The 24208-nt window shown below is 39.2% G+C and overlaps 1 protein-coding gene across 1 annotated transcript in view; it reads left to right on the forward strand.

Annotated features, from left to right (window-relative positions):
- GABRA3 (gamma-aminobutyric acid type A receptor subunit alpha3) overlaps positions 1-24208 on the forward strand; it is a 321718-nt gene that overhangs the window by 269658 nt on the left and 27852 nt on the right. Inside the window, exons 5-6 of the mRNA XM_046673707.1 lie at positions 11628-11710; positions 20479-20622. Coding sequence (XP_046529663.1) covers positions 11628-11710; positions 20479-20622 — 227 coding nt within the window. The remainder of the gene's footprint in view (positions 1-11627; positions 11711-20478; positions 20623-24208) is intronic.

Consider the following 24208-nt stretch of genomic DNA (forward strand, 5'->3'; position numbering starts at 1 on the left):
TGTGCAGCCGTAACCACAATCTAGATTTAGAAGATTTCCATGACCTCGGAAAATTTGTAATCACCATTCATTCTCAAACACAGCCCCAGGCAACCACTAATCTACTTCCCATGTCTATAGATTTGCCTTTCCTGGACACTTAATGTGAATGGAATCATACAATATGTAACCTTTTGTGTGTGGCTACTTTCACTTAGCATAATGCATTTGAGATTCGTCCATGTTGTTGTGTGAATTCCTTTTTATTGATGATTAATATTCCATTATATGGGTATGTCACTTTTTTTATTCATTCATCATTTGATGGACATTTAGATTATTTCCACCTTTAGTCTATCATAAATAATTCTGCTATGAACAGGTCTTTCTAGGGACATACATTTTCATTTCTCTTGGGTAATGAAGAATTAGGGTGGAACCACAGGTTTTTATAGGAAGTTTATCTTTAACTTTTTAAGAAACTGCCAAAATGTTTTCCAAAGTGTGCTTTAGCATTATACATTCCCACCAGTCATTTATGAGGTTCCCTTTTCCCTAAATTCCTGTCAACATTTGATATTGTCAGTCTTTTTGATTTTAGCCATTCTAGTACACACATGGAGCAGTACCATATTATGGTTTTAATTTGTATTTACCTAATGACCAATGATGTTGAATATCTTTTCACATGCTTATTAGTCAACAGAATATCTTTTTATTAAATGTATATTTAAATATTTTGCTCATTTTCAAATTGAGTTGTTTTTCTTCCCATTTTTGAGTTGTAAGAATTATATGTTCTTGATACAAGTTCTTTATCAATATATGATTCACAAATATAGTCACCTGTTTAATGGCTGTCTTTTTATTTTCTTAATGTTATCTTTTAAGATCAAAAGGTTTATATTTTGATGAAGTCCAATTTATCATTTCTTTTTTTTTGAGGATGATTAGCCCTGAGCTAACATCTGCTGCCAATCCTCCTCTTTTTGCTGAGGAAGACTGGTCCTGAGCTAACATCCGTGCCCATCTTCCTCTACTTTATGTGTGGGACGCCTGCCACAGCATTGCTTGCCAAGCGGTGCCATCTCCACACCCAGGATCTGAACCGGCAAACCCAGGGCCGCCAAAACGGAATGTGTGAACTGTGCTGTGCCACCAGGCCCGCCCCCAATTTATCATATATTTTTAAAATTTTATGGCTCATGTTTTTGGTGTCTTATCTAAGAAATATTTGCCTGACTCAAGGTCACAAAGATTTTTTTCTTGTGATTTCCTTTAGAAGTTTCAGTTCTTAAATTGTGGCCTGTGATCCACTGGAGTTGATTTTTGCTTATGATGTGAGGTAAAGTTCATTTTGTTTCTGGCGTGTAGATAGCAAATTCTCCCAGCACCTTTATTGAAAAAGCTATCCTTTCTCTACTGAATTAGCTAATTAGCTTGGTACCTTGGTCAAAAATCAACTGACTATACATGTGAAAGTTTATTTCTGGACTTTCTATTCTTTTCCTTCCGTCTATATTGTCTATCTTTAGACCAAACCCACACTGTATTTATTAGTGTAGCTTTATGGTATGTTTTGTCATTGGGAAGTGAAAACACTCATGATATTTTTTTCTTTTGAAAGATGTTTTGACCATTCTAGATAATTTGTATTCCCATATAACTTTTATGATTAGCTTGTCATCTTTACAAAAAGAGAAGCTTCTGAGATTTTGATAAGGAGTTTATTGACTTTGTAGATCAATTTGGAGAGAATCTTAACAATATTAGGACTTCTAGTTTATGAACATGTAATGTCTGAACATGTCATTTGCAATTAAAGACAGTTTTTTTCTTGCTTTCTATTCTTTATGTCTTTAAGTTATTTTGCTTGCCTAAATTTTAAACAGTTTTATTGAGATATGATTCACATGCCATATAATTCACCCTTTTCAAATACACAATTAAATAGTTTTTAGTATATTCACAGATTTGTGCAGCCATCAACAATATCTAATTTCAGATCATTTTAGTTGCTCTAAAAAAGAAACTGCATACTCATTATCAGTCACTCCCCACTGCTGTCCTTTCTGCACTCTTTAAAATCTCCAGGACAGTGTTGAATAAGAGAGAGCAGACATCCTTGTCTTCTTCATGATCGTAGGGGGAAATAGTCTTTCATCATTAAGTGTGATGCTAGATGTAGATTTTTCATAAATGCCCTTTATCAGTTGAGAAAGTTCCCTTCTATTCCTAGTTTTTTGAGAGCTTTGGATCATGAATGGGTGTTGGATTTCATCTCCCTGCTTTTGCCCTTGCCCTCCTTCAATTTATTCTTCACACAGCTGTCAGAATAATCCTAAAATGTTGCTCAGATCAAGTCACCATTCTACTCAAAATTAAGCAAGACCTCCACATTTCACTTAGAGTAAAAGCCAAAATATCCTAGGAAGCCTCACACTATCTGGTCCCTTCCCCATAGTTTTCTCTTTGAACTAATCTATTAATCTTCCCCCTTGGTCTCTCCACTACAGTCACAGTGGCCTAGTTGCTATTCCTTGAACACACTGGGCACACTTCTACCTCAGGGCCTTGGCATTTGCTACTCCCTCTTCTTTGAACATTCTTTCTCCAGGTGTCCGCAAAGCTCACTCTCATTTCCTTCACGTCATTGCTCAATGTCACCTGCTCAGTAAGGTATTCCTTGAAGACCCTTTTGAAAATTGCAATCCCTCCCCAATGTTTTCTACTTACATCTTATTATTCTTCCTGAGGCATACTACCTTTTAATATACTATATGTTACTTATCTTGTTTATTTTTTGTCTTTATTTAAATGTAAGCTCTAAAATGGCAACAATCTTGATATGTTACATTGCTTAGAATGATACCTGGCACATAGTAGGTGATCAACATTTGTTGAACACCAATGAGCGAGGAAACTTTTAGTCAGCTCTGTCCCAGACTTGTTGGGTGATTTTGTCAATTTCCTTCCCTTCTGTTTTATCATATGTAAAATATATGAGGGGATAAAAATGGATTTCTGTAAGGCTCTTCCAGCTCTGAAATTCTAGGAAAGAGGTTATATGCCCATTGAAGAGGATAGGTTGAGATATTATATTGTTAAGAAATCATGTTAAGATGCTATTTTTCCTGGAACCCTGGGACTACCTGAACCCTGGCTTGCCCAGCCTACACCTCCTCTCTGCAAGGTCCCCATAGAAATACATGTGTTTAGGAATGAAAATTCATTCATTCATTCATTCAGTAGATATATATTGAACATCTACAATGTGCTGGGTACTGTGCTAGGCTCCTGGCACACATCAAAGAGAAAACAAGACAAAAATTCATAACCTTGTCGTAAGGAGAGAAAAAATTTGATAATAGAAAAAATAAATTGTATGGCACGTTATATGTTAGGTGCTCTGGGAAGAGCAAAAGCATGGTAAGTCTTCCTAACCATAGTGTGGATAGGACACTGAGTGGAGGTCAGGGTGGGCCTCGTTTAGAAGATAATAATTAAGAAGAGATTTGAAAGAGATACAAGAGCATAGTGAGTGCAAAGGCCATGATGTAAGAAAGCCTGCCGAGTTGAAAGAGCAGCAAGAAAGCCAAAGCAGGCTGAGCAAGAGAGAGCACAGTAGGAGATAGGCCACAGAGGAACAGAAGACAAGATCATGCAGGACCCTGTCAGCCGTGACGAGGACTTTGGCGTTTTCTCTGGATAAGATGAGGAAACAGTAGAAGGCCGTTGTGTAGAGAACAGACTCCAAGGGCAAAGGGTGAAGACAGAGAGACCAGTTAGGGCGCCATGGCAGTAAGAAAACTTTAACTTGTTACTGTGGTGAAAGGAAAACCAACTGTGGAGCAGCAAAGGATAGGGTGACATGAGAGCAAGGGTGCTACAAAGCCCAGCGAAATGAGAGCAATAACTGAGAGGGGTGTGTGTGTGTGCGTGTGCACGTGCACACAGGGCTGAAAAGGGCCTCCCTCCCATCTGCATTCCCATCTTTATCTCTCACCCCAGAAGAAGGGGATTTCCTGGATCGCCTCTTCCTTCCTATCTGGTGTTTGCATAGGAATCAAAGCAGGCCAAACCCCGGACTGGGACTGAAGTCCTATGATCTGAATGTCACATTTCGAGCGGGTCTCTGATCTTTTTTGAAAAGCCCACTAAAGACTATTTGCTGTACTGTGGAAATTATTCATCCTGCATAACTGAAACTTAGTACCCTTTCACTAATACCTCCCCAGTGCCCCAACCCAGCACCTGGCAAACATGATTCTACTCTCTGCTCCTATGAGTTTGACTATTTTAGATTCCACATGGCAGTACTTCCTTCTTTTTAAGGCCGAATAATATTCCATTGTATGTATATACATTTTCACTTTTATTGAAGTAACATTGGTTTATAACATTATATAGATTTCAGGTGTACATCGTTATATTTTGACTTCTGTATAGACTGCATCATGTCCACCACCAAAAGTCTAGTTGCCATCTGTCACCATACAAATGTCCTCCTTTACCTCTTTCACCCTCCCCCTCCCCCTTTCCTCTCTGGTAACCACCAGTCTGTTCTCTGTATCTATGTGTTTATTGTTGTTTTGTAATCTTACACATATAAGTGAAATCATATGGTATTTATATTTCTCTGACTTATTTCACTTAGCATAATTCCCTCAAAGTCCATCCATGTTGTGGCCAAAGGCACAAATTTGTCTTTTTTATGGCTGAGTACTATTCCGTTGTATATATATACACCATATCTTCTTTATCCATTCATCAGTTGGTGGGCACTTGGATTGCTTCCACATCTTGGTTATTGTGAATAATGCTGGGATGGACATATGGATGCATAAATCTGTTTGAATTGTTGATTTTATGTTCTTTGGATAAATACCCAGTAGTGGGATAGCTGGAGTGTATGGTATTTCTATTTTTAATTTTTTGAGAAATCTACATATTGTTTTCCATAGTGGATCCACCAGTTTGCATTCCCACCAGCAGTGTATGAGGGTTCTCTTTTCTCTAAATCCTCTCCAACATTTATTATTTTCTGTCATGTTAATTATAGCCATTCTGATGGATGTAAGGTGAAATCTCGTTGCAGTTTTTATTTGCATTTCCCTAATAATTAGTGATGTTGAACATCGTTTTGTGTGCCTGTTGGCCATCTGTATATCTTCTTTGGTAATATGTCTGTTCATATCCTCTGCCCATTTTTTGATTGGGTTGTTCATTTTTTTGTTGTTGAGTTATATGAGTTCTTTATATATTTCGGATTTTAACCCCTTCTGGATATATGGTTTGCAAACATCTTCTCCCAATTGGTAGATTGTCTTTTCATTTTGTTGTTGGTTTCCTTTGCTGTGCAGAAGCTTTTCAGTTTGATGTAGTCCCATTTGTTTTTTCTTTTGTTTCTCTTGCCTGAGGATACATATCCAAAAAGATATTGCTAAGGCCAAAATCAAAGAGCATACTGCCCATGTTTGCTTCTAGGAGTCATATGGTTTCAGGTCTTACATGCAAGTTTTTAATCCATTTTGAGTTAGTTTTTGTGTAGGGTGTAAGATAGTTGTCTACTGTCATTCTTTTGCATGTGGCCATCCAGTTTTCCAAGCACCATTCATTGAAGAGACTTTCCTTTCTCCATTGTATGTTCTTGGCTCTTTTGTCAAAAATTAGCTGTCCATAAATATGTGGGCTTATTTCTTGGCTCTCAATTCTGTTCCATTGATCTGTGCATCTGTTTTTTTGCCAGTACCATGCTGTTTTGATTACTGTAACTTTTCAGTATACTTTGAAATCATGGAGTGTGACATCTCCAATTTTGTTCTTTTTTCTCTGGATTTCTTTGGCTATTTGGGGTCTTTTGTTGTTCCACATAAATTTTAGGATTTTTTGTTCTATTTCTATGAAAAAGTGTCATTGGGATCTTCATAAGGATCACATTGAATCTGTAGATGGCTTTAGGCAATATAGACATTTTAACTATGTTAATTCTTCCAGTACATGAGCACAGAATATCTTTCCATTTCTTTGTGTCTTCTTCAATTTCTTTCAACAATGTCTTGTGGTTTTCAGTGTACAGGTCTTTCACCTCCTTGGGTAAATTTATTCCTAGGTATTTTGTTCTTTCTGTTGCAATTGTAAATGAGATTGTATTCTTTTTTTTTTCTGAGGAAGATTAGCCCTGAGCTAACTGCTACCAGTCCTCCTCTTTTCTCTGAGGAAGACTGGCTGTGAGCTAACGTCCATGCCCATCTTCCTCCACTTTATATGTGGGACGCCTACCACAGCATGGCATGCCAAGCAGTGCCATGTCCACACTAGGATCCAAACTGGAGAACCCTGGGATGCCAAGAGGCAGAACATGTGAACTTAACCACTGCACCAACGGGCCAGCCCCTGGGATTGTATTCTTGATTTCTTTCTGCTCGTTCGTTGTTAACAATAGAAATGCAACTGATTTTTATATGTTGATTATGTACTTTGAAACTTTACTGTATTTGTTAATTATTTCCTTTAGTTTTTTGGTGGATTCTTTAGAGTTCTCACTATATAAAATCATGTCATCTGCAAATAGTGACAGTTTTACTTCTTTATTCCCAATTTGGATATCTTTCATTTCGTTTTCTTGCCTAATTGCTCTGGCTAGGAATTCTAATACTATGTTGAATAAGAGTGGCAAGGGTGGGCATCCTTGTCTTGTTCCTGTTCTTAGGGGAATAGCTTTCAGTTTTTCATCATTGAGTATGATGTTGGCTATGGGTTTGTCATATATGGCCTTTATTATGTTGAGATACTTTCCTTCTATACCCATTTTATTGAGAGTTTTTATCATAAATGGATGCTGAATCTTGTTAAATGCTTTCTCTGCATCTATTGAGATAATCTGATTTTTATTCCTTATTTTGTTAATGTGGTGTATTTCGATTATGTTGAACCATCCTTGTATCCTGGAATAAATCTCACTTGATTGTAGTATGAGCCTTTCCATGTATTGTTGTATTCCATTTGCTAGTATTTTGTTGAGCATTTTTGCATCTATGTTCATCAGCAGTATTAGCTGTAATTTTCATTTTTGTGTTGCCCTTGTCTGGTTTTGGTATCAGGGTAATGTTGACCTTGTAAAATGAGTTAGGAAGCATCCCCTCTGATTTTTTGAAAGAGTTTGTGAAGGACAGGTATTAAATCTTTGAATGTTTGGTAGAATTCACCAGAGAAGCTGTCTGGTCCTGGAATTTTGTTTTTTGGGAGGTTTTTGATTACTGTTTCAATCTCCTTACTAGTGATTGGTCTATTCAGATTCTCTATTTTTTCTTGATTCAGTTTTGGAAGGATGTATGATTCTAAGAATTTATCTATTTCCCTTGGTTATCCAATTTGTTGGCGTATAGCTTTTCATGGTATTCTCTTATAATCCTTTGTATTTCTGTGCTATCCATTGTAATTTCTCCTCTTTTATTTCTGATTTTATTTATTTGAGCCTTCTATCTTTTTGTCTTAGTGAGTTTAGCTAAAGGTTTGTCAATTTTGATTATGTTTTCAAAGAACCAGCTCTTGAGTTCATTGATCTTTTCTATTGTCTTTTTAGTCTCTATTACATTTATTTCCACTCTGACTTTTCTTATTTCCTTCCTTCTACTGACTTTAGGCTTTGTGTGTTCTTCTTTTTTCTAGTTCCTTTAGGTGTACTGTTAGATTGTTTATTTGAGATTTTGTTTCTTGACACAGACCTATATTGCTATAAACTTCCCTCTTAGTCAGAGGCAAGAGTCACATGCACACCTCTCTTGCTGCCCACCAGGTTCTCTGAGACTGGGGGTGACTCACTCAGCTGCCATGGCCAGGGGTCCAGGAGCCTGGGTACCACCTCTTCTGTTCCCCCATTTGGCCTCCTCTATGTGCTCCCATCCACCCACCTTTGTATGTACTGATGTGTGGCTCTCTCTGGCATTCTGCTGTGTTGGGCAATGTAGCCTTTGTTGGGTTATGGATGTTTTACTTGCTGTAGATTGAAGGGGAGAGACAAAGGGATCCTCTTTACACCACCATGATGATCTGTATATACATTTTCTTATGAATTCATCTATCGATGGATGCAGGTTGCTTCCATGTCTTGGCTATTGTGAATAGGGCTGCAGTGAACATGGTAGTGCAGATCTCTCTCTGAGATCAAGATTTCAATTTCTTTGGACATATATGCCCAGAAGTGCGATTGCTGCATCCTATGGTAGTTCTTTTTTAATTTTTTGAAGAACCTCCATACTGTTTTCCATAGAGGCTGCACCAATTTACATTCAAACCAACAGTGCACAAGGGTTCCCTTTTCTCTACATCCTCACCAACACTTGTTATCTTTTGTTTTTTTTTTGATAATAGCCATCCTAACAGGTGTGAGGTGACACCTCATTGTGGTTTCAATCTGCATTTCCCTGTTTATTAGTGATGTTGAGCATCTTTTCATATACTTGTGGCCATTTGAATGTCTCCTTTGGAGTAATGTGTATTCAGGTCCTTTACCAATTAACAATACTGTATTGTATACTTAAAATTTTGTTAAGTGGATAGATTTTATGTTTAGTGCTCTTGTCACACAATATAATAAGAAGAAGAATAAAAAGAGGGTGAGAGAAAACATTTGGAGGGTATGAATATGTTTATGGCATAGATTGTAATGATGAGTATATTAGCCTGAGTACAGTCAGGGTGCTTTCTGCTGCAGGAAAAGCTTGAAGGGGTCTTTAAAGTTGTAGCAAGGTGGAAAGAAGGCAAGAAAGGCAGACAGTATGACACAGGAGATCAAAGAGCATTAGGATATGTTTAAGAACCAATGAAAAGAGTACAGGATAATTTCGCTTGTGAAGTACTCTGCCCCCACCAACATCTGCTTCCTCCTCTCTGCTCTGTGCTTAGGTGAGATGGGCAAGAAGTTGATGGGAAGGAAGACAGGAAAGTTATTATGAATCAGTTCTGCTCCTAATCAGAAATCAGTACCTTTTGTGTCTTGCTTTGATAATCCATTTGTTGTGGTCTTATTTGCCATGTCCCCAGGACTGCTGGGTAGACATAAAGTAATTTCCCCTTGGCATTACTCATAAGAAGCAATATCTTGTAAATACTAATATAAATGGAGAGAAGAAACACAATTTTATTTATTAAGCCCTCATGGAATTCTTTAAGTATCCGACACAAGGAACAGTTACTTAGTGAAATACATTTCTCTTGTGTCAGATTCTTTGAGTCTTGAATTCCTCTTTCTGCCTTAAGAATAAAGCATAGATTGGTGGTGTTTTGCAGGCTGACTTGAGAATTGAGCTTTTGTCCAAAAATCATGGGAAATTTTGTAAATATCCAAGGGATTAGTTAGAACTGCAAGAACACCTGACCTCTAGTTCCAGCCTCTTACTATTTAAATGGGGAAACTGCAAATAAGAGATGGGTAATTATTTGCTGAAGGGCATATACTTGGTGTCCACCTTCCAGCCTAGGGTTCTTGCTAATACACACCTGAGTATGTTTGCATTAGTCAGTGTGCTTTGAGCAATATCTAGTATTACTGCTCTGATCATTTGTGAGGCATCACATATTCATCAGGTTTAACAATTAGCCAGGATGGGAGATGCCGGCCAGTTGGCCACCTAGAACTCCAAGAGGATGGCAGGGATTGAATCCAATATAACCAGAGGTATACAGGTTAGCTAGAAATAGTTCATCAGAGCTAGGCTCCAAAGAACACTGAATTTTTGCTGTGTGGGTTCCATTTCTACATAGGAGGCTATTATCTAGGCCAAGGACAGCTGAGGCTCAAAAAACTCAAAATAAATAGGAGCAGTAATCTTAGAATAGATTATTTAGACAGACTAATGCAGGGTAATGAGTATGTGGGCATGGCAAATAATAACCCCATCCAGATTTCCATTGAGTAATCCACACACAGTCTCTCCTATATGCTGTCCCTGTGAAGACAGCATGAGCTCTTCAGACTTGACCTCTGAGGTTACTGATGTCCTCAACTACCTTTGTATTTTCTTTTTGTTTTTGGCTGGGAAAGATTTGCCCTGAGCTAACAGCTATTGCCAATCTTCCTATCTCTTGTTTTTTTCTTTTTTTCCCTCCCCAAAGCCCCAGTACATAGTTGTATATTCTACTTGTAAGTCCTTCTAGTTCTTCCATATGAGTCGCCACCACAGCATGGCTACTGACAGATGAGTGGTGTGGTTCTGCACCTGGGAACTGAACCTGGACCGCCAAAGTGGAGCATGCCAAACTTTAAACAATAGGCCATCAGGGCTGGCTCTGTATTTTTATTTTCTGGCCAGTTGCCGTGTGTGGGCGTATATGAGTGTATATGTGTGGATGTGTTCTCCAAGAGCCATCTCCTTCAAAGCTATAGCAGATGCTGTGAGCAGCAGAACCGTCTTTTGTGCTTGTTCATTATCAGGGTAAAAATTTTCTTTCTATAAATCTCTCCTCTCCAGTGCAATCTTTAAATTGGTTAACTCACACGATAGCCTGCTGAGGAGAATTATTTCAGAAATAATTAAACTGCTATTAAGAGTGAATGAGTCAGATGAACAGACATTTCTCAAAAGGAGATATAAATATGGCCAATAGACACATGAAAAGATGTTCATCATCGCTAATCATCAGGGAAATGCAAATCAAAACTACACTAAGATATCACCTTACACCCGTTAGATTGGCAAAAACATCCAAAACCAAGAGCGACAAATGTTGGAGAGGTTGTGGAGAAAAAGGAACCCTCATACACTGTTGGTGGGAATGCAAACTGGTACAGCCACTATAGAAAACAGTATGGAGATTTCACAAAAAGTTAAAAATAGAAATACCCTATGACCCAGCCATCCCATTACTGGGTATCTATCCTAAGAACCTGAAATCAGAAATCCCAAGAGTCCCATGCACCCCTATGTTCATCGCAGCATTATTTACAATAGCCAAGATGTGGAACCAGCCTACATGCCCAGAAACTGATGATTGGATAAAGAAGATATGGTATATATACACAATGGAATACTACTCAGCCATAAAAAAAGACAAAATTGGCCCATTCGCAGCAACGTGGATGGACCTCGAGGGTATTATGTTAAGCAAAATAAGCCAGTCAGAGAAAGACGAACTCTATATGACTCCACTCATAGGTGGAAGTTAGTGTATTGACAAGGAGATCTGATCGGTGGTTACCAGGGAAAAGGGGGGGTGGGGGAGGGCACAAAGGGGAAATAGGTGTACCCACAACATGACTAACAATAATGTACAACTGAAATCTCACAAGGTTGTAATCTATCATAACATCAATAAAAAAATAAAAAAGAGTGAATGAGTCAGGACCTGGGGTTTTTAGGCTTCAGTGGGAGGGTGGCTAAGGGAGCTCAGCTAGGTCAGATAAGTTACATTTGATTTTCTAAAGGTGGTAAGATGGGATTTAGATCTGATCTAAAAATCTGAACACTGAATGCTGCTTTGAGAGCCTATCTAGTTCATGTAATTCATTCCTTGTGTTCCTATGAACCTAGACAAACGAAATCACACTGTACTTAGGAGCATGCCATTGCTGGTGAATGGGAACTCAGTTCCATGTTTAACAGCATTCACTTTAGCTTAATTTCATTTTCTGTTCTCCTTTCTTTTAGGTTAACAATTCATGCTGAGTGCCCCATGCATTTGGAAGATTTTCCTATGGATGTGCATGCCTGCCCACTGAAGTTTGGAAGCTGTATGTATTTTCTCACTTTTCTGCTTGCCTGGTCTTCTTCTAAAAGAAACTGAATATTTCCTATTCTGTCCTCTAGTAGTTTCTAAAGCCATTTCTAAAGCCAAGGCATTTAATCCAGGCTGCTATGGGAGTGGGGAAGGGAGTGGGGTTGAGTAGTACTAACTGATCAGGAGCAGGAGACAGCCTTTCATAGAGTTTTCTTTCTAGACAGCAAACCTTATTTTACCATTTCAGACTCATTTCTCTGTCATTAGACTGAAACATTAACATCTGTTTCCTAAATTGTCCAGAAGACAGAGCAGGAGAGAGCTGATATTCAGCAGCAGCTTCCTAAGGACAAAATCCCTCAAATAGAATGTGTTTATATTTTTGAAATGCCTATTCCACCTGCATCCTCATATACTTCCATCCAATTCTCTACAGTAAATGGTGGACAAGAAGAGACTCTGGAGATTTTCTCATTTTTAGAGAGTATTGCCTTTTCCAGTAGCTGTAAATCTGACAAAATGAGTAGATACATAGCCCATTTTCAAATGAATTAGAAAAATCAAAATAGAACAGAATTTGGGTGAGTTTCTGACTCTAAGAATTTCAGAGTAAATTTCCTATAGGGAGGTATCAGAGCAATATCTCAAGGTCTGTGGCAATCATCCCTAAATTAGATTTAGCTCTGTATTTTGAAGTAGAAAGTGCATTTAAAAAGACACAAATAGGGGCCAGCCTAGTGGCATAGTGGTTAAGTTTGCATGCTCTGCTTCAGTGGCCCAGGGGTTTGCAGGTTTGGATCACGGGTGTGGACCTAGCACCACTCATCAAGCCACGTTATGGTGGCATCTCACATAAAATAGAGGAAGTTTGGCACAGATGTTAGCTCAGTGATAATATTCCTCAAGTAAAAAGTGGAAGATTGGCAACAGATGTTTGCTCAAGGCCAATCTTCTTCACAAAAGAAAAGACACAAATAACTACATGTTATATATTTTTTCAATCATTACCAAATAATTACAGATTGTCTCTTATGTGACAGGCTGTATTCTAGGAGCTTGGAATGCATCCATAAATAAAACAAAGACCTTGCACTTATGGAATTGATATTATAGAGGAGAGAGTGATGGTGAAAGATAAAAGAAACAATGGATTAAAAAGTAAAGTATAAAGTATGTTATAAAGTGAGAAGCACCATGGGAATACATAAAAGTACCGCAGAATAAGGGGGGTCAGTCACGTCTATGTGGAGGATAGGTGTTGCCACTGAAATTTAAAATAGGGTGATCAGCATAGGCCTCTTTGAAAAAGTGACATTTGAGCAGAAATTTTAAGGAGATACAAGGGTTAACAGTGCAGATATCTGACAAAATCATGCTCCGGGTAGAGGGAACAGGAAGGGACAAGATCCTGAGTGAGAAAAGTGTCTGACTTGTTCAAGGAACATCAAAGTGGCCAGTATGACTAGACAGAGGGAGTGAGGGGGAAAGCACTGCGAGAGGATGAGATCAAAGAGGGAGCCAGGTAATCTAGAGTCTTGTAGGACATTAAAGGGCTTTGAATTTTATTCTGAGGGAAAATGGGGAGTGATTCCAGTTTGGGAACAGAATAATTACATTATCTTACATCTTAAAAGAATCATTATGGACACTCTTTTAAAACTGTAAGTATGGGAAGGATAGAAGCAGGGAGTCCAGTTGAGAGGGTATTTCTCTATTTCAGATGAGAGATGATAACGGTTCCGATCAGAGTGATGTTGGTAAAAGTGGTGAGAAGTAGCTTGATTCTGGATGTATTGTGAAGGGTGATCCAAAAGGATCTTGCAATAAATTACATGTATAATATTAGAAAAAGAACTCAAGGGTGACTTGTAGATTTTTGTCCTACTGGATTTACTATCAAATTAGATGGCTATTCCTTTCACTCCCGGTAGGACAGAGTTGTTTGTGGGTGAAAAGTGCTCCCCTCATGAAAAATTAGAAAACCTAGAACTGTAGAAGCAACAAGGATTGTAGAGACTGAAATTCTGGAGAAAGGGTTACCTCTCTTGGACGAATTTGTCACCTGCAGCTTCTTCATTCCTGGTGGAACTTGTCAATTCTGGCCTTGAATTGCAGCTTGGGATTTAAGTTCTGCCCCAGCTGTAGGGCTGCCACTGGAGGATAGAAACAAAGCAACAGTTTTGATGGTCACATAGAGATCAAGTGATAAAAGTAGAGATCTAGAAGGTTTCAAACACTTAACTGATACCCCTTTCAAGACAGTTGCTGAATTTTGAATTTGCACAAATCATAAGTCTAAAAGTTAATATGAAAACCTTTCAAAAGTAGAGCTGGCTTTCCTTCAGTCTCCCAATGCTATCAAAAAGAAGACATGCCAGGCTATCTGTTTAAAACCCTAGAGAAGCTATGTTCTAGTTACAAGGGAACAGCAGAGACAGACCAGGTTTAACCAAAACTACAACCCAGCTCAGTCCCTTATGGCATTAAGGTGATAATTCTCCCACACTATCTGCCTAGCAAAGAAAAGAATAAAGTTTCTCTGGTGGAAGTTAACATCGTCTGAAAACTCTACAGTTTTATTACATGATGTCTGGTATTCAATAAAAAATCATTAGGCATACCAATAGGCAGGACCATATGACCTAAAACTAAGATTTAAAAACAAAAAAAAACAGAATGTGGAAACAGATCTACAGGTGATCCAGATAACAGAGTTTGTAGAGAAAGACTTTCAAAAACATTGGTTAATATGTTCAACAAAAAAAGAAGTAAAGGTGAATAAAATATATAAAAGGTAGGGAATTTCAACAGAAAATTGGAATCTATAAAGAAGGACAAATTGGAAATTACTTAAGGGAACGTACATATCCAAAATTCAGAATTCACTGAATGCATTTAACAAGCAGAAGATAGGATTAGAGGACGTGAAAATAGGTAAATAGAAAATAGGAAACCTGAAGTATAGAGAAACAAAAATACAGAAAAGAGTAAGAAACATGTGTGACACAGTAAAATAAATTGTATTGTGTAATTTTGCAGAAGAAAAACAGGAAGAAAAAGGAGCAAAAGCAATAATTAAGTAGCTACAGGCCAATCACTTTTAAAACTGATGAGCCTTATCAATGCAAAGATTCAAGAAGTTGGTAAACACTAAGCAGGATAAATACAAAGAAAAACAACACTGATTCTAAAGTTTATATAGAAATATAAAATTGCCAAAAATAGCTAACACAATCTTGAAGAAGAATAATATAGCTGGAGAACTTACAATCAAATCAATTTCAATACCAGATATCAAGACCTACTTTAAAGTTTTAAAGCTATAGGTTTATTTTAAAGCTATAGGTATTACTGTTGCAAAGATAGACATAACAGAAAGTCTAAAAACAGAGAGAGAGAGAAAGGGAGAGAGAGATCTTGACTTTTATCTCTCATCATACTCAAAAATAAATTCCAGATGGGTTACAGATATAAATGTCAAAGGGTGAAAGGTAAAACAATTACGCTTTTACAAGAAAACATAAGAGAATACATTCGTGATCGTGGAAGAGGTAGGGATTGCTTAAATAGAACATAGACTACTGCTTAGCCACAACGGTAAAACAGGATGACTTGGAATATATTAAAAATTAAGAAATTCTCTTTATTAAAAGACAATGGTGAAATGGCAAGCCACAGGGAGGGAGAAAATATTTGTATTGGATGTACATGACAAGTGACTCAACTCCATAATTATTAAGATCCCCATACAAATCTCTAAGGAGTAGTTAGAAACTTAAATAGAAAAAGAGGCCAACGTGTTGAACACGCACTTTATAAAACAGGGTTTCCTGATCACACACACAGACATATAAAGTGATCAATTACTTCAGCTTTGCAAAATATAGAAGAGATAACATTTCTTAGCTCATTCAATCAGGTCAGTGTTAGTCTGATACCAAAACCAAAGATGAAAAGAAAAGAAAACCACAGGCAAATATTCCTTATGAATATAGATGCAAAAATCTTCAAGAAAATACTAGCAACCTGAATTAAGCAACTTATAAAAGGAAAAATACACTATCTTTAAGTGGGATTTACCCCAGAAATATAAAGTTGACCTTAACATCCAAAAATCAATGTAATACATCATATTAATAGACTAAGGAACAAAAATCACATGATCATCTCAATAGATGCAGAAACATATACATATACCCCATGCTAGAAATCCAAAATTTGTCCTGATTTGCCAGTAACTAGAGGTTATAACTTGTTCCGTCACTTTGGATAATTTAAGGTCCTGAGAAGTGTAAGTATTTGTTTTAGTCATAAACCTATACAATGTCTGTTTCCATTTGGTTTCGTATGTATACAAACCCTAGGCTATAGTTGTTAGGTTCATCAGAACCCTTGGATTTATACTGAATATGCCCAAACCAAACTGACTATTTTTTCTCTAAAACCTTCTTTTACGTTCCCTGTCCTGGTTTAGATCCTGTATTCTGGTTGTTATTTACCTCTTCAACCTCATCTCATATCTCTCCCTCCTTTGCTTTGGCCTTCTGCCAGTTCCTAGAACACTGCAGGATCTTTCCCACTTAGAAGGCTTTCCACTTGCTGTTTTATTTGACCTGAAATATTCTCCATCAAGCTCTGGCTCTTTCTCATTTTTCATGTTTCAGCTTAAAAGCCACTCCCTCAAAGAGATCTTCTCTGATTACTGTACCTAATGAAACCCCTCCCCACCTCATAAACTCTATTTTTTTCATAGCATTTATCACCATCTGATATTATTTTATTGTTTACTTATTTATTGTCTGTCCTTTTCCACTAGACTATAAGCTCAATGAAGGGATGAGATCTCAAATGTCTTAAGACCTCTGTACCTTAACTACCTAATATAATGTCTTAATATTAGTTGAATGAGTAACTGACTCAATCAATCAAGCAATGAGTCTCTGACACTATGAGTTCAGAGGGAATGTTTTCTCATCGGTACTATTGTAGCAAGATTGTTTTTAACTTCCCATTTTCCTGGGGCCTGACACATACCACGGCTTGAGTAACAGCAGGAAGCATTTAGCAAAGCAGCTAAAGGCAAGGAGATGCTTGTGGCATCATAGCCCATATAATATATGTGACAGGGCCATTCTGCAAGTGCAGTAGTTCTAATCGCCTGGTAGATATCCTTTCTACAGTATCGCCCCCACCAACTCCTCCATGAAAATAGAATGATTGGAACTGAGGAGTACGACACTCTGGGAGGGAAGCTGAGGGGTTAAAGGAATCCAAGGGGTGTGGAGGAAGGAATGAGGCAAAGACCTAAAGGGGAAGAGTTCTGTTCTCCACTGGATGAGTGAATTCCATCATTATCCACGTACTTACAAAAGCTACAATCTCAGAGTCATCTAGAATCCTTCCTTTAACTTCTTCCTTTCCTTTCTTAGCCATCATGAAAACCACCAGTTATAAAATGTTCTACCTCTAAAATTTATTTTCAGTCCACTGTCTACTACCATACATTAAAGCCTAAGGCTCACTCACACCAGATACTGTAACGGCCTTTTAATTGCTGTCTTGGCTTCAGTTTCACTCTTCCCAGCCGGTCATCTATACTGCAGCTACTACAATCCTTCCAAAGCATACATCTGGTCATGTCAGCTCTCTACTTAGGCACATCCACAACAACTTATAACCTATGAACTAAACCCCTTATTTCTTAGTTTGGGTAATTAGGGTTTTTATATTACCTCAGCTTCTCTCTAGCCTGTAAGTCCAGGGATATCATTAATTGCTTTAACACTCCATGCTCTTGCATGTTTTTTGCCTTTGCTGTGTTGTTCTTTGCTAGGAATGTCCTTCTTTTACCTACTAAAGTGGCCTCAACTTGTGAGTACCGTCAACTTTATGAGTCCTCTAACACTCCACCCTGGGCAGAAGCAACAGTGCCCCGCTCTGGTTTCACTTAACATGTATTTTTGTTCCACTGGTGTGCATACTTTTCACGTTCAGGCTTGTACTATAACTATTGTGCACCCTCGGTCTGCTCCAGTAGATTGTCGGCACCCTGATGGCAGTTACTGTGCTTTATTAAGCTTTGTTTACCAGTACAGGGTAAGGCTGTGAGAAGACAATCAAGTAGTTTTCAATTCGTTTTTCAAATTTATTTCTCCATCTTCCTTCTCTTCCTTTATTAGTTTATGCCTTTCCTGCTTTGACTTCCATCATATGAGAATATTTTTTCCTCCATAAATCTCTCTTTTCCCATAAATTATTGTCAAAGAAATGAAACCATTGCTTTTTGCATAAAGCAAGTTGCCACTCTGGGCCCAGTGAAGTGTCTAAGGTACTGGTAGCTGCACAACTTGTTGTCACATTTGTGCTAGAACATGCTAGGAATTTAGGGCTAATATTCAAGATTGCATGCTCAAGGTCCTCAGCTTAAGTTAAGAGATCCAGCAAGAAATTCCTTTTTTCTTAGAGGTGGAAACTCTTCCATCCCAAACCCTTTCACGAGCAGACATGTTCTAGTTTTTACATTGTCAAACTCTTGGGTGTACTGAGAACATTGCATTGTCCTTTAAACAGAGGGAGTGACAACCACCTGAACGGCAAAGATAATAAGACATATACACGTGACTCTCTGCTTAAGAGTAGTGGTTTGCAGATGTGCTTTGTTTGATCCATACAGTTTACAACTTTTTAAATTATTTGCCAAGATTCGAAATTTAGGAGCTGTCATATAAAATTTCAAATTTGTTTATTTTTTATGAAATCAGAAGATCTGACAGCATTGGGTTCAAATTCCCACCTGGCCACAATCAGCTGGGGCGGAGTAGAGGCTGCCCCTTGTAGAGGGGCACAGCTTGCCCATTCCTCCAAGTCTCCATCACTTTCTGCTCTCTTCCTGAAAACAGGGTCCAGTGTCAGTTGCCACTGATCAACTCACTTGCACTTTTGTTTTACATATTGTCGAATTAAGAGCTCCCAGTAGAGTCAAGAAGAAAGTGACATAGTTCTTGTACCCATAGCTATCAAAATTTTTAAAACTAAAGGACAAACTGAGAGGACTGTGTTTCAAAAAAGATGGGAGAGTTTGCAGTTCCGTATAGAGATGAAGAATATTTCTACATCTTTACTATGCATACAAAGTATGCCTTTGTTGAAAAATAAAACTTCAGATATCAACATTATGCAATCCATTATAAAGAAATGTAATTGATATATAAAAAAGATGTACAATGAAAATCTTAGTTAACTTCAAAAAACAAACTGAAAGTTCAACAGATTTTGTGTTTGAAGGCCTACACTAAGTGTTGCTGGGAAATGTAGTTATGCGTTAAGCAACAAAACTTCCCAGGTATGAAAATATTCTATAAATGCCAAATTTATTAAAATGTCTATTAATTGCAGCAGAAATTATATATTGAACTACAAGTATTTTTCAGTGTGTTGCAGAAATGGCTGAGACTATATATAGGGCATAGTATGTGGAAAAGTTAGATTTCTTGTGGCATTTTCTTTTGTAGCTCTGGAGAGCACAGATACAGAAAATACCATAGAGTTATGCATATCTTTTCATGATTTCAATGAGAATTTTGATGTGAATGAAGACCTTTTTGGCATATTGACCATTCCAAGCAAATCAGGAAATGGTTTACTTAGGTATACTGAAAAAAGTCCTAAGAACATCACAGTTTACATGTAAGTAAGTGTTAATGTCAGACTGTTACGAAATGTATATCCAACATGGCAATGTTTTGTAGGGACACAGAATTTATGTTTGTTCTTTGGTAGATATATTAGGAAGTATTTGCTTTGTGGTAAAAGGTTTAAATAGAGCACATTATGGACACGGTAGCTGCCACCATGAGCTGGAGACCCCACCACTGACTTGAACAACAGACAGCTCAAACCTTGGATGAAATGGATGAACAGTATGCTGGTCAGCTTCCCTTTGTGAGCCTAGGTGCCTGAGTGAGGGCAAGGTGCTCACTCCAGATATAAAACCCACTGTGCAAAGAGTCGATCCATGTCTGGAAAGAAAACAACTCTCTTCCTTTAAGACACTAAAATGAAATAACCTTACTCCTCATTCCCTCACCACTTCCCTTACCCACAACCCGTGTTAAAACTAATCTGTACTAAATTCCGTACATTGGAATTCCAAACACAAGACCTAACATTAACACCCTTGTGCAGAAGAAAAGGTGGCAGGTTTCTGGTTTGCAAATCAAAGTGGCAGAAGGAAATTCTAATCATTAATTATTGCCATTTTTAATTTTAATTTTTTTAATTTAAAATATTCCCAATATGATTTTTTAAAATCTTATCTCATATGCTCACCCCATCAATTAAAGAAAATTTTATTACATTTCTGGCAGTTTATTTTTTTTACAGCTAGCCTGATTTACTCATTTAAGATATCTCTCTAGCTCTTGTAGGCATTTGAATTTGTGACATTTGCACTAGATAATATTGTAGCCATTCTTCCCTTGCCCCTATTGTCTACCCTCCAAGAGGAGGAAAAGCTTGACCATTTATTGGACATCTAGAAGACTGTGAGTCATTGAAGGAAGAGAGCACTTTGGGTTAATTTCTGTATATCCAGCGTAAACCATAGTATTTAGTCAATGAGTGTTTATTAGATGGATGGATAAACGTACTTCAATTGAAGACAGACATACCCAGAATTGTTTGGGGATGGAAGTTGTATTTCAGTATCATGCAAGTTGAATGTCAAGGATAATCATTTTCCTTTCCCTTCAGCTTCTCCTTCTTGACCATTTTCTGCCCTAGATGCCTACACAACAGCTGAAGTAGTTTATTCTTGGACTCTTGGAAAGAACAAATCCGTGGAAGTGGCACAGGATGGCTCTCGCCTGAATCAGTATGACCTGCTGGGCCATGTTGTTGGGACGGAGATAATCCGGTCTAGTACAGGTATTTATTTATTTTATTTAACAAGCAGTTTTTGTAACCTGTACCACATTTCAGTCACTGTTCCAAGTACTTACAGAAACTTATGTGATCCTCAGAACAATCTTGTGACAGAGGTACTAGTATCATAAGGAAACTAAGGCATAGAGATGTTCAGTAATGTGCCCCATGTTCCAGTTATATAATGTCAGAGCTAAGATCTGAACCCGGGGGGATTGGCTCCCAAGCCCATGTTTTTAATCACAATGCCCTGCTGTCTCTTGGGGAGTGGGGGAGAAGGTCAAGGGCATTAGGGCTGGGCTGTAGTAGAAGAGAAGGCAGAGGGAAGCCATGATGGTGGGAGAGCTGCAATTTGATTCCAAAGGTCTCATGAAGACATCTGCTTAACTCTGCCATTGCTGAGGTGGCAGGTTAATTGCCCCAGGAGAGGCCAGGTGCACAGCCAGGAGGTCCAGGGATAACCCATGGAATTATTTTCTTAGTGAATCACCCATCTCAGAAACAAGTCTGTCGGGCAAATCTTGCCAGCTCCTCTCAATGGCTAATTCTTGGACATTGATAAATGGAACTCAGAGACTTGTTCTATAGGCTTGAGTCCTATCTGTCCGGAAGCTGACCAGTTGCAGGGGCTTGAGGCAGGAGGCGCCCTGAATCCCGACTAATCTTAGGGTTTTAGGCAAAGTGGAGTAAATCTTGAGGCCCACATATCTTACAATACTTTTTGCCTTGAAACGATGGGAACTTTCAACACTTATCTCTGTGGAAGATCTCTGAACCCACAATTAAAAATGAAGTAGGGTACTCTTGTCTTTTTATTTCATTATCTGGACACTGCTCTTCCCTCTCCTTGTGATGTGGCAGTATGTCACCTTGCCCGTGCCCTGTTCTCCCTCCACCCCAGGACCAGGAGAGGGTACCTTAAAAAAAGCAGCATTTGAAATAGACTTAAAGAATAACAAGATTTAGAGATTTGGAATTTGGTATGGGGAAAGGCTACTCTCGAGAAAGGAAATACGGAGGTGTCAAGAGGCCAGAGGTATTTGAGAACACAATCTGTTGGAAAAACTTCAAGTTCACAGTAAGAGGTGGAGGCGATAGAGTCTGGGGCTGCAGGGGTGTGGCTGCCTCCTCGGAGGGGATTCTGGGGTCAGGTGCTTGGAGCCAGTAGTGGCTGGACCTGTAGCAGCCAGGCAGGCACTGTGTATGGCTGGCCGGAGTCCAGGAGTCCCCTCCGTACAGCAGGTGGGGCCAACAGCCCAGCTTTGGAGGAAGCGTACAGGTGCTTCTGGTTGCTGTGCCTAGGCCACCTGGTCCCTGGCTGTTTGCTCGGAAGAGCACTCCATAGCATTGTGTGTGGGGTCAGCATGGCTGCTGCACAGCCAAGGCTCACATTCCAGCTGCACCCACCACCCTCTGGAGGTGTTGGAAGTGTGGCCTGGGGCGATAGTCGCCTGGCCTTCCGGGCTCGGGAGGGTTTGCTTTGCTCCCGATGAAGTGGAGACGACAGTATACTGCTACCTGTGCATTGCAGACCTGCTACCAGGCTTGCGCGTCCTGGCCCCTGGACTGGGCGCCAGCCTTGGTGTCCTGCTGGCAACCCACATCCCCGAGCCCCATCGAAGGGCAGGGCCGAGGCTGTGGTCAGCCAGGCTGGGGGTGCTGGGGGGAAATCCTCCTCACCTGGCCAGAGTTCTGCTCTCCCCAAGCAGGGGGAGGGAGTGGGGACTTCAGCACCCGCGTGTGCAAAGCACATCCTTCTGGCTCTAGTGCGCCCCTTGCGCTTTTGAGTGGAGGCCGGCCTCCCGCTCCCGGGCGGGGGCGGGTGTGGTGGGGGGGGGGGGGGGGGCTTCTGCATGCGCCCTGCTGCCACCTCCTGTCTGAGATCAGACACGAAATGCACCGCTTGCTCTCCCTCCCACCCTAAGCTTGTGGGCAAAGAGGACGGAGGCTCCTGGAGGAGGCCATATGTGCCGGGGTGCAGCAACAGACCGCAGCGCGGCACAACGCAGCGCGGCACAACGCAGCGCGGCACGCCGGGCCCCTAGAGGCCCAGGGCGTACCCCTGGCCCCTAGATTGTCCACCCGACTGGCGGGAGGAAGAGAATTCCTGGGGCCGCTGCATATTAGTTTTGAAAACAATGTACATTGATAAAATGTACGTGAGTAAATAGGTGACAATATATTAAGGTTCATTCACACCATTCCGTAGTCTCCAGGTATTAGAAGGAAAGAGATGAGAAAGTTATTTGCGTACTGTTCAGTGGGAATATCTGCAGCATATATTGTTAAGGGATAAGAGCAAAGCACAGAACACCAAATGGTACAGAGATGTGTATTGTATAGGGATGATACTTCTAGAAAGATACACAACAATCTCTTAATTGTAGTGAAAGGAAGGAGAAATAAGATGCGTGGTTTGGGGGCAACTATAGAAAGAAGACTTTTTGCTGTATACCCTTTGATTTAGGAACCATATAAATATTATTACCTTATATATATGTATATTGTTGTCATGTGACTATAGATTATGAGCATTCTTTCCTGAATTCTGGATATGCTTCTCTATGTGCGGTTTCTGTATCCTGCAACCTTACTGAATTCATTTATTGTAACTTCTTATTTTCGTGGACACTTTAGGGTTATCTAAGATTATATATTATCTTCTGCATTATATCATCTGCAAACATAGACTTTTATATTTCTTCGTTTCCAATTTGGATATTTATTATATCTTTTTCTTGCCTAATTACTCTGCCTAGGACTTCCAGTACTAAATTGAATAGAAGTGGTGAGGTGGACATAGCTCTCTTGTTTCTGATGTTAGAGGAAAAGCTTTTAGCTTTACATGCTAGTATGATGTTAGCTGTGGGCTTGTCATATGTTGCTTTTGTTACTTGAGGTACATTCCTTCTATACCTAATTTCTTGACAGTCTTTATCGTAGAAGGATGTTGAATTTTATCGAATGCTTTTCCCATATCTAACGAGATGATCAGTGATTTTTATCCTTTATTCAATTAACGTGGTTATCACATTTATCGATTTGCATATGTTGAACTATCATTGCATTCCAGGAATGATCAGGAATTCCGCCTGATCATGGGGAATGATCCTTTTATAGTGCTGCTGACTTTGGTTTCATAGTATTTGTTGATAATTTTTGCATCTATGTTCATCAGGAATATTGGCCTGTAATTTTCTTCTAACATCCTTCTCTGGTTTCGGTATGAGGGTAATACTGGCCTTGTAAAATGAGTTTGGAGGGTTCCCTCCTCTTCAGTTTTTTGGAAAAGTTTAGGAGGATTAGCATTCATTCTTCTTTAAATGTTTGGTAGATTTCACCCGTGAATCCATTTTGTCCCGGAGGTGTTTGTTGGAAGTGTTTAATTACTGACTATATCTCCTAACACAATATTGATCTGTTCAGATTTTCTGTTTTTTCACGATTCAGCGGTCCCTGTTGCATTGTTCAGCACGGCCACAGGGGGCCTCTGCTGGATGTGGGACTAGCAGCTTGCAGCTATTTGTCACCCCCCACCGAAACTAGCTGGCATGCTCTATTGTTTGGGGCTAGTGGGTTTTGATCCTCT

Source organism: Equus quagga, chromosome 10, assembly GCF_021613505.1.
Source record: "Equus quagga isolate Etosha38 chromosome 10, UCLA_HA_Equagga_1.0, whole genome shotgun sequence".
NCBI classification, from domain to species: domain Eukaryota; kingdom Metazoa; phylum Chordata; class Mammalia; order Perissodactyla; family Equidae; genus Equus; species Equus quagga.